The sequence below is a fragment of the Cucurbita maxima genome, unplaced genomic scaffold, assembly GCF_002738345.1.
Source record: "Cucurbita maxima cultivar Rimu unplaced genomic scaffold, Cmax_1.0 Cma_Scf00027, whole genome shotgun sequence".
Classification (NCBI taxonomy): domain Eukaryota; kingdom Viridiplantae; phylum Streptophyta; class Magnoliopsida; order Cucurbitales; family Cucurbitaceae; genus Cucurbita; species Cucurbita maxima.
This window is the reverse complement of record NW_019272043.1, coordinates 1195672-1206369: the sequence shown is the minus strand read 5'-3', so window position 1 is coordinate 1206369 and position 10698 is coordinate 1195672. Positions and strand designations below refer to the sequence as shown.

Genomic DNA, 10698 nt, shown 5'->3' with positions numbered 1-10698 from the left:
TCTTCTTCTTCTTCTTCTTTTTCTTCTTTTTTTTTTTTTTTTTTTTTTTTTTTTTTTTTTTTTTTTTTGAGACTACAGAGAGAGAGTGGTAATTGAGGGCGCAAAGCGATGGAGAGAGACGGAAGGACCACTAGATGGAGAGGAAAGAGACGGGCGAAAACAGAGTGAGAGAGAGCTTACAGGAGAAATTCTTAGCCGATGGCGAAATCGGAGGTGCCGGCTGCCAATGGAGAGAGAGAGAGAGGTATCGCGACGAGAGAAAAAAATCAGCTAGGGCTTGCGGGGTGAAAAGGAACCTTTTTGTTTTGTGAATAATTATTAGAGATACTTTTACAATTATTAATTATTTAATTCATTAAACTTACTTAAATATAGAAGTAATAACATCGACAAATCTTCCTACAACAACGTTTGTGGGAAAACAAGTTCTCTACAAACTTGGTGGCATAAAACCGAATTGAACCACAATTATTCTGTTGAAGAACTTTGTGAAGAACTTCGGTAAAGGATTAAAAAAGCCCTAGTCGAACCCGAGAAACCGAACTGAACCACAACTATTCGGTTGTCAACATGAATTTATTTCAAATCAAAGCAAACCAAAATTGTTCGGTTGCCAACCTGAATTCATCTCATATCAAACAAACGGAACCAAAATTGTTCGGTTAGTCCTTATAGTTTACCTTTGCCCAAACCGACACACCCTATCTCTCAGAGTCTCGAGTTAGCACGCAGTAGAATTTCCAATTCTCCCGTTTTTTTTTTCAATTTTCCTCTCGTTGCACTCATGGTCAATTGATCTCCCTCTCTCTCTACTTGTGCCTTCGCCAAGAAAGATATGATAAATTTTTATAATTAAAGTTATTATATAAAAGTAAAATTAGTTTGATTTAATCACGTTTTTCTTCATTTTTTTGTGGTCATTTATTCTAATCATAGTTTAAATATGCATAATAAACATTAAACATTAAACATTGAACGCTAGAAGAAGCGGTTACTCAAATGCATTTCAATTTCTGCCCCAAATCCGCCTCTCTTCCCTCACATTTGAAACATGAACATTTCCTTACAAACTAGTTTTGTATTAAATCAAATTTCTGAAGAAATGGCTAACAAATAAAAGTTCAGTTCAGTTCAATCCCCTCGAACAACATCAATGTAACCAGTTCCAACAATCATACTTACAAAAAAACAGGGACAAAAACAAAACGAAAGAGCGATGAATCCATTAAAATACAACGCCTAAACGAAAGAAGAAGAAGAAGAAAGACTGACCTGGCGCGGCGGTTCGGCTGCGACGGCAACGGCGGCGACGGAAAAGCGAAGAGAGATTGACAGAAGGAAGAAACAACCGAAGGGGGAGGGAGAGAAAGAGAGAGAGGTTTTATAGTGAAAATTAGTGAGTGTGGCGGCAGAAGGAGTGCTTAGGGTTGGCCGGTTGACTCCTCAAAGGCTGCGTTTTCTATTTCTTTGGGACCAAGCAAAACTTTTATTATCAATTTTATTTTCATTATTTATTTATAAAACATATAAATATAATAATATACTTCCAACCAATTTCTAACATTATCTTAATTTATTACTTTAATTATAAATTTGCTTTCGCTAAATTACTCCTTATTTTAAATTTTAATAGTTATTAATTTAAAATTTTTAAATCTTTTTTAAAATAATATTTACGTTATAATAATAATAATAATAACTTTGACTAATAATAATAATTTTTAGTAACTAAGATGTTATATTTATTATTATATTAATGAAATAGAAGAATCTAATTATTATTAATAATACTTATATCAGAAATCATTAAGATCAAATTTCTTATTTTTGCTTAAGAATATATATATTATGTCAGTTAAATTATTTCAATAAAACTACCATATAAAGATGATTAAATAATAAACGTTGTGATGATCTTGACACAAACGAAATCCTATTACAAAAATTTAACATGAAATATTACAAAATAATAGCCAATCATATTGATAATGTTACATAAAACATGTTACATTTCTCTTTATGTTATAATTGGTACAAGTTTTCATTTGAAATTTGTTATAAAAACATTATTATATTTTTCTAATGAATTATGAAACATTCCCATCATATAAAATTGTTAAAATTTATTATTTATTTATTTATTTGTTAAAATATGGGAATGTTGACAAACTATTCCATTTGTATCTTAATTTATTTTTAGTTCAAATTATTATAAAATTTGATATTATAAAAAGCAATAAATTTGAGAGATTTTTATATTTTATTTTTGTAGATAAATAAAAATTTAATAGGATTTAAATTTGAAATTAGAGATTTCTATTTAATCTAGAATAGAAGAGACGCTTATCTATGCACATTCACCACTTAATTTTCTGTCATGTTCCATTTCACATTACACATTACAAATAAGTAGCGCCCATCCAGCCACTCAAGGGTCTAGACGAGTACTATAATGTGACCGAGGGAATGAGCATTGAAGAGAAGACGAAATACGAGGAAGATATGGACATTGAGTAGACTTGAGTGTCACAAATAGATTTGTTGAAGGGCAGGATAGGGTCTCGAGCCTTAACTTTGAAAGTCGGAGTTCTTAAGGAAATTTAAAAATGCGATTCTCGAGTCAAGTCCGTATGAAATATGAAAACTCGCCAAATTTGGTGTCAGACACCAAAGGGATATTCCACAGCACCATATGTCTGTTTGCCAAAATCGTGTATATACCTATCAAACTAGAAATGTCTCAAAATGTACCGTAGAGGAGGCATGGCCTCACCTCTACACCACCCTAAGCCCTGCAACCTAAGTGAGCTACCTGTGGCACATATGTCTATTACAGTGAGAGCAAACAGTACGAGACAAGTGTCTTAAGTAACTTCCTTTGAAATGCGTTTTTCAAGGACAAAACCAGGTGGCACGAGTGTTACTTATATTGGACCTCAACCATCCGATGTAAATTTGTGTAAATGGAATATGAGCTATTTCAACTGATTCATTTGAGTAAATTGGAGGCTACTTTCTTTCTCTTGACACTTCTAAATTGAGGTATAAACTAGAACTCTGCAGAAACGTAATATTATTCAGCGCATTAATAACTGAAGCTCAACAAAAGTGAACCTAATAATTAAAAGTGGCCTAACAAGAGGAAGGCCCTCTTTCATTCAACACCATACATGCTCGTTACACAAATACATTATCTACATAAAGGCTGGTGGGAAAAGAAAATGAAAAAACAACAAGCTAATTCAACATAAATGACACAAAAAGGGAGGAAAAATACATGGAAAACTTTGCAATTACAAATTTTCTTTTACTTGTGAAAGAACAAAACTCGCCTTTTCCCTTTTCTTCTCTCACCTGCCTGCAAAGCACAGTAGACCTTCATCAGATTCGAAAAACAAAAGGATAATGTTAGCTCATAAGAAAGCATCCTAAATTTTAGCTTCAAAACATATATAGCTTTCTAAGCAACATTTTGCATTGTTAGTACCTCACTCTCAAGCTTAGTTGAAATTGCTCTTCGACCATTATGAAAGCCTGATTGTAACAGCCCAAAGTCATCGCTAGTATAGATTGTCTTCTTTAGGCTTTCCCTCAAGGTTTTTAAAACGCATCTGTTAGGGAGAGGTTTCCACACCCTTATAAAGAATGTTTTGTTCCCCTCTCTGAGCGACGTGGGATCTCACACTCCACTCCCTTCTGGGGCCCAACGTCCTCGCTGACACACTGCCCAGTGTCCACTCTCCTTCGGGACTCAGAGTCCTCGTTGGCACACCTCCTGGTGTCTGGCTCTAATACCATTTGTAACAGCCCAAGCCCACCACTAGCATATATTGTCCTCTTTGGCCTTTCTCTTTTGGGCTTCCCCTCGAGGTTTTCAAAATGCGTCTGCTAGAGGTTTTCACACCCTTATAAAGAATGCTTCGTTCCCCTCCAACCAATGTGAGATCTTACACTGACTAAATCACATTGGAGGTAAACTGGTATTTCCAATAACGGACATAGTGACGTCAGTTGATTGGATACCTCCTTAGAAAAGAGTGGAATGGAGAGAAGCTAAGATAAAGGTCTTGGCTGTTTCTAAACCCTAAACCTCAAGTAAGAAAGGAATGTGAGTCAACAAAGAAGGTTAAACATCAATCGTACAAGAAAAAGGCAACTAGGCTCTCTAAACTAAAATAAAAGGCGTAAATAGCTCCCTTTGGCTAGATCAAGTTTCTAAGCTTAGTTGCACTTGGGAGAAGTTGATGGGCAGAGGATAGAGAAAGCAATTGATCTTTCTTGAGGTTCAATCAACTTCCTATGAATTCACTGCTGAAGGCCGATTTGTTTAATAAAATATATTTCTAAGACAAAGTCTTTTATACACTTTTGCAGTTCTTAATACTTCCAAATATAATGATTAATGAATTTCCTTTAATAAAAGATTCTCCTACAAAAGGAAAATACAAAAAATATAAGTTGCATAGAATTGGTAAATAAAAATAAAAGATAAAAAAAGTGGCCGTACCCTAATAATGAATAGTCTCAAGGTTAGCACAATGGTATCTCTTAAACTGCAAAAAAGAAAACAGAACAAAATAATAAATCACTGAAGACAATGCAGTTGAAAATATTACATTATAGAAACGAATTACGATCTATCATCAGAATCAGAACTTGATTTTATGTAGCCAAGATTATAAATTCCCTAATTACATCTATGAATTGTAAATGAGTTGTTAATTAATTAATGTCAAATCGAGGTACAAATTTTCTTTACCCAAAAAACTTCGGGTCATTAGGCACAGTTAAACATGTTTTGGAATTGTAGCCAGTCATGAGTTCGAGATTTTGTAATATCATGAATCCTATGTGAGCCTACATGTGTTAAGTATTTCTTTTCTCAATGAAACAGATTTTTTTCCCTGATTCGGTAAAAAGTAGCAGAAGTTCTTATCAACCCCTAGCAAGCTCCCAAAAAAAACACTCCAACTAGAATGAATTATAGCAGCCTAAGACTTCGCATCTGCTATCATCACAAATCTAAGGTCCTTAGAATTTGTGTATTTATACCACATATAAGGTGTAATGATCATGAAAAGAGCATAATGCATGGCTTCACTTTTAAAGAAACTCGGCAACTTAAAATTTGCTTCTTAAATATTAATGCAAAGTTCTTTTCTTTTCTTTTCTTTTCTTTTGTTCCTTCCATGGGGGAGGAGTGGGAATATGGAAACAGAGGAAGAAATTAATCTATGATAATATAAATTCCAATTCCCTACTTACCAGCTAATATCTGCAGAACTGTTGTCAGCATGCAAGTGATGCTCAACTTTGTTTGAACCAGTTATTATAAACTCAGAGGGATCTCCAAATGGAATTGAAATCTACAAGGATGAGAATAGACATAAAAATTTGTATGGAAAGAATAATCAATGTGAAGAAGTATATCTTTTGAGATCAGAAAAATAATTGTATACAAAAAGTAATTGTATGTATGGAAAGTATACACAGGTGTGTAAACTTTTAGTCGGGAGAATATACTATGGGTTATTGGGCTTTTTCTTCTTCTATGACAAGAAACAAAAACTATCTTCGAGATTTGGAAGGTACAACTAGTCAACTTTTTACAATAAGTAAAATGAGAGAGAGAGAGAGAGAGAGAGAGAGAGAGACCCTACTGACTAACAATGCACTAGATCATATTTACTTAAATATATACAAGATTGAAGGTGGTCCTCCAAGGGCATCAAAGGAATTGTATTCAGAGGCGCAACTCCCAAATCCATACGATAAAAATTAAGATTTTAAGCACAGAAAAAAGGCTATTTTTTCAACGAAAGAGATAAAAAAAAATTCATTAAGCCAAAATAGATGCATTCCCCTCCTTAGGATTAACATAGCTGAGCCAATATGATGGAGAGAGCTTGACCACCAAATTTTTTATATGGAAGCCACCCTCTAGATTAGAGCCCTCAAAAAAAATTAAAAGGCCTCCATTCCATTTGCAATATTGGAAAGCATCATGAAAGGAGAAATATAGAAAGTAGGGAAGCTAGAAACACATTATTGAATGAAAGTGAGGCAGCCTCCTGTAATGCTCAAGGACTTATCCATTAGCAAGCTTGCGAGAGATTCTTTCACTGATATTTTCTCGAGGAGTGGATACCTTGGGTGACAATTGAGAGGTATGCTAAGAAAAAAGCAGCAAAGACTGCCTTGCAAGAAAATGAAGGCTAGGTTTTGAACTTAAACATTTTCTGAACTGAAACCAGTAAAAGTGCTTTGCAAGGCTTAGTATTTACACTAAAGGCCTCATCAAGAAATTTTAATAAATTTGATCCAATTTCCCACTTTCTCCAATATTCAACAAAGAGAACAGAAAGGTATCATCAATGTATTGGTCTGTAGAGATATCTGCAGTGCTAGTAGAAAGCTTCAACAACTGAAGTTAGACCTCTAGATAGAAGTGCTGTCAACAACCAAAATTAGTAAGAAAAGGAGAAGGGTCTCCGTTTCTCAATTCTTTTGCAGAAATGATTTCCTAGGTTTTTCATTTATAATTTTGGAATAATTTGCTCTGGAGGCACAAGCAAAGGCCCTCACCCTTTCCTGCACTTCTAACATCAAGAAAACTCCAACCCACTTCATCAACATCTTTTCATAATGAAGCTAAATACATCCCTTTTTGTTAAAAGGAGTTGGGAATGCACTACTAATATCTTTTAACCTCTAGATTGAGAATACACGTCAATAGGTCACTTGAGCGTACGGTAATCTTTTTCTATGGAACTTTAATAATGTCAAGATGGATACGCTGGATTTCTTGCAGAAAGTGAGCAGGTTTTATTCTCCATGATGTAAGAGAGTATTCTCTTGATTCTTCAAGAGCCTTCTTCCTGCATTTCCTCATTGCAGAAGCTCACAGCAGTTTGTTCAGCTATCTTTCCCCCTTTGTTCTAGCTGTTATTTTGAAGGACAAATACCCCCGATAATCAAAATCTTCATGAAGAAAATTCTCCGCAGTTGTCTCAATATAAGGAGTGTAGGTCTCAAAACTAATAATGTTCAGACTAGTCATTATTCTCTCTCCCTTAGTTGGTACTCTGTGTCAAGCTAGTGGAAAGGATAGTGATTCATTGTTCCTAAGCTGTTCGTATTTTGTGAAAGAATCTTTGAGCACCATAGGCCTAGAAGAGTTTCTAAGTTTGAACAGCTTTCGCCAATCACCCTTCAACAAGGGACTTTTGTAGTTAAATGGGGTTACAGCTCTTTTCATATTTGTTTCGTTAAGGAGAGTTTCCTCGGGAGAAAAAAGACTGGCTTGATCTATGGGATAGTACAGCCTTTCTCGCCTCCAGGAGTGATGTCACTACCTCTTTTCGACTCTTATTACCATGCAATAATTGTGGTCAACAAAAGGTATTTTGTAGTCATATTTTGTGTCGGGCTTCCGTATGTTTACTTGAAATGTTTTATACCTCGGATGGAAAACTAAAAACTCAGAATGAGAGAAAAGAAAGAGAAAAACAAGATGCAACTAGACAGTGAAGTTAGCTCATTTCTAAACTCATTGTGTTTTCATCAAATATGTTTACTCGAATATGGCACATGTTTGTGGTAATGCACAAACATATTTGAACAAAGTGTAATCTAGAAAAAAGTTAATGTTGGCCATCCCCAAAATGAAAAAATTAAGTTCAGATGTCATGAACTTAAAAGTTCTTTCAGACAAGTAAAATAATTTGATAGCACATGCACATTACCAGACGAAAACACTTTCATCGAACAGTTCCATCCAAATGCAAATGAAAATTTTTGGGGGAATTATAATCCGCTAATCTCATATGACAGGCACACTACTACTCCACCAATAATCTACTAAATTCTTTTGTAATTAGAGCCTCTTGTTGATTATCAATGATTGGAAAACTCTCATTATGCAGTTTTTAGGCGGGATGCCCTCTACCCCCTTAGGCTGTTCTTGTTTCTTGTTTTGGGAATCTATATCTTTTGATGTTTCCTTTATTAAAATAATAATTAAAAAATCTTACTGTAATCTTATAAGATGCCTTTATCATTGACAAGGATCCAGAATTACTTCATCAGAAACGTTTTAGACAATTGAAGATAGCTTAGCTTTTCTTTATGGTCTATGAAAATGAAGATGAAACTAAGGAGATCGTACAGTTGTATTTGGAGAAAACTTTTCAGTGATGACATCACCACCAGGCCTGCTATATTTTATACTGTATCCTTCCCTTTTGATGGATAGTGTAGCCACTTCCCATGTAACTGGATATCCGGCCTGTCATGGAGTAAACATAAAGAAAACAATCAGGGCACCTAAGATTCTATTATTAATTTGGGGCCAAATGCATGAGCGTGCAAGCAGACATGATGTATCTACAAACAGAAATTAGATAAGTAGGGTAAATAAAAATATGTCCACAAAATTTTGATCATTTAAGTCATACCCCCATGGATACTTTATATGAAGCATGACCACTAGAAAGAGTCTTCTCTATGTGGTTCTGCATTTCGGGATCTGTTGAGACAAAAGGAATTGTCAGTTATCTTGCTGTAAATGGTGCCTAAAGCAAACTTATGACTTCTTACGAGAATCACAAGAGGTTCTCAACAATCTTTATGTTCAACAAAAAAGGCAAATTTAATGGTTGCCCAAAAAAGACAAATATTAATGATAGAAAAAAAATCATATTGTTAACTCACCAATCAATCCAAAAGCTTAAGTTAATGGGTTATGGTAAGTTTAATCTTAATCTTATCATCAATATTTTAACACTTCCTCTTGTATTTAATCTTATCATCACTTTAACACTCCCCTCACTTGTGATCTTGAAAATTGAAAGAAGGCCTGAAAATCAATATTAATGGGGGAGGAAATGACAGAAAACTTAACACTAGGCCTTCAGCTATGGTACCATGTTAAATCACCTATGGATTATGGTAAATAATCTTTATCTCAATGCTTCAACATACAGAGAACTAGTTATAACTTCTCATAATCAATGAGAAGTTTTATTTCTATTTATACATACATCCAGAACAACCAATAATCAAAAGGATAAAAATTCTCTTTGCTTAGAACAAGCATGTGCTGGAGAAGAACTCTAGTGCACTGAAAAAAAGGAGAATTTAATTGACATATGCTAGGAATTAATAGTGGAGAGAAGTAAGGAATGCCACCAATGACATATCTGTTATTACTAGGTAGCAAGCATTGAGTGTAGTATAAGTAGAGTGAGTTCTCATCACTTGGGGCCACCATGTGCATCGTGTTTTTTGTTGTTTGGATATTTTATGGGTCTTATTAAGGTCTCTGGAAGGGGTTCAAGATGCTATTGACTCTTGTATTAGTTTATTTCAGAAGTGATTGGGGGGAATAGTTTTTTGTTTCCTATGGGAATTTTCTCTGGTAAACTTTGTAAGTTTGCAAACTGATGTAACTTCTAACATCTTCAACGAGAAGTCCTGTTTCGTTGAAAAAAAAAGAATGGCTAAGAGGCCAAAAAATAAGTGGCTCAAGGGAGATAATACACCCAACCCCTAGAAATTTCCTTTTGAGCAGTATATTTCGACTCCCGTTTCCACTTGTTTTCCATGCTCTAGTACTGATTCCTACCACAATTCTATACTAAATAAGAAAATAAATGGATACCTATCTAAGATCAACCCAATGCCGTCATAACTATCTTAAAGTTCTCCACTAACCCTAGTTTCCAAACACTAATTGTAAAATATACAAAAATTATGTCTAGAAAATTAAATATATAGCCCTTAACCAGATCTCAAGTATGTCCACCAGAAACTTACCACAAATAATCTTTAGGTGATCATTGGCAAAAACTTTTACAAGCTCTCCCTGCAATGGCAAAGAATGCAAGTTATAAATACAACGCAGAGTTAAATTGTAGGCAGAATCCAACTCATGAATCCCTGACCACATTCATCTCTCATCGGTTCGGCCCATGCAAATGAAATACAATTTAATGCCATTCAGACTGAACTTAAAGGCACGTTCACAGGTGATAGAAATTTTTGTTGGATAAAAAGAATAGCAATTTGTGTTACACCCCACCCCAAACCCACAATTACCTACCGGATCTGGGTGCTACCTCGTTATACAGAAATTAAAGTTCCTTCACACACATTGGATGAACTCAATAAATTACATCCAAGTGTCTGCCCAAAAACACGAGGTGAATGTGAAATGGACAAGGTTTTTTGGTATTAAGTGAACAATAGTTAGAAATTAATTGGTGGATCAGATACTTTTTCCAACAGAGCCAAAACAACACCCAATGATCTAATGAGATAAAAAAAATGGCTTCAATCCAAAATAATAAACAGAATAATTACAAAAGTCTTTCGAAACATAAGGCTAAAGAAAAGCAGAAGCATTAAACTTGGCAAGAGCTCACACCTCTTCCCAAAATCTTTATACCCCTCTAAAGATTCTATCATTCATGTAGCCAAATACTCTATTAAATTTGGTGAATTAGACACTTCAAATTTCATTAAATTGTATTTATTCTGAATCAGATACAGCACCTTGCGCCTTCTGTTATCCAAAGGCTGGACTTCAATAGCTAGATAGGTGTTAACATCATCCGCAGTAACACGATAGTTTGGTTGCTTTGCCCCTGTTACAATTTAAAAAGTATAAGGTTCTTTTTTTTTTTTTTTTTTTTTTGG

At 34.6% G+C, this 10698-nt stretch overlaps 2 protein-coding genes across 11 annotated transcripts in view; both read right to left on the bottom strand.

The window, feature by feature from the left end:
• LOC111499780 (eukaryotic translation initiation factor 6-2-like) overlaps nt 1–1428 on the bottom strand; it is a 4516-nt gene extending 3088 nt beyond the window's left edge. Inside the window, exon 1 of one of the 3 annotated variants that reach the window (XM_023151465.1) lies at nt 1273–1428. The gene's annotated coding sequence lies outside the window, so the exon portion shown is untranslated. Of the gene's footprint in view, nt 1–180; nt 289–680; nt 756–1272 lie in introns of those variants that run through there. The other 2 variants (XM_023151467.1, XM_023151466.1) reach the window with 2 other exon arrangements.
• A 1052-nt stretch (nt 1429–2480) lies between these two features.
• LOC111499721 overlaps nt 2481–10698 on the bottom strand; it is a 24919-nt gene continuing 16701 nt past the window's right edge. For 6 of the 8 annotated variants that reach the window (XM_023151361.1, XM_023151366.1, XM_023151368.1 and 3 more), the window contains 8 exons: nt 10555–10646; nt 9817–9865; nt 8457–8527; nt 8168–8287; nt 5266–5366; nt 4508–4553; nt 3312–3358; nt 3018–3057 (listed from right to left, as the gene is read on the bottom strand). In XM_023151361.1, coding sequence (XP_023007129.1) covers nt 3033–3057; nt 3312–3358; nt 4508–4553; nt 5266–5366; nt 8168–8287; nt 8457–8527; nt 9817–9865; nt 10555–10646 — 551 coding nt within the window. In that variant the 3' untranslated portion in view covers nt 3018–3032. Of the gene's footprint in view, nt 2828–3017; nt 3058–3311; nt 3359–4507; nt 4554–5265; nt 5367–8167; nt 8288–8456; nt 8528–9816; nt 9866–10554; nt 10647–10698 lie in introns of those variants that run through there. The other 2 variants (XM_023151364.1, XM_023151365.1) reach the window with 2 other exon arrangements.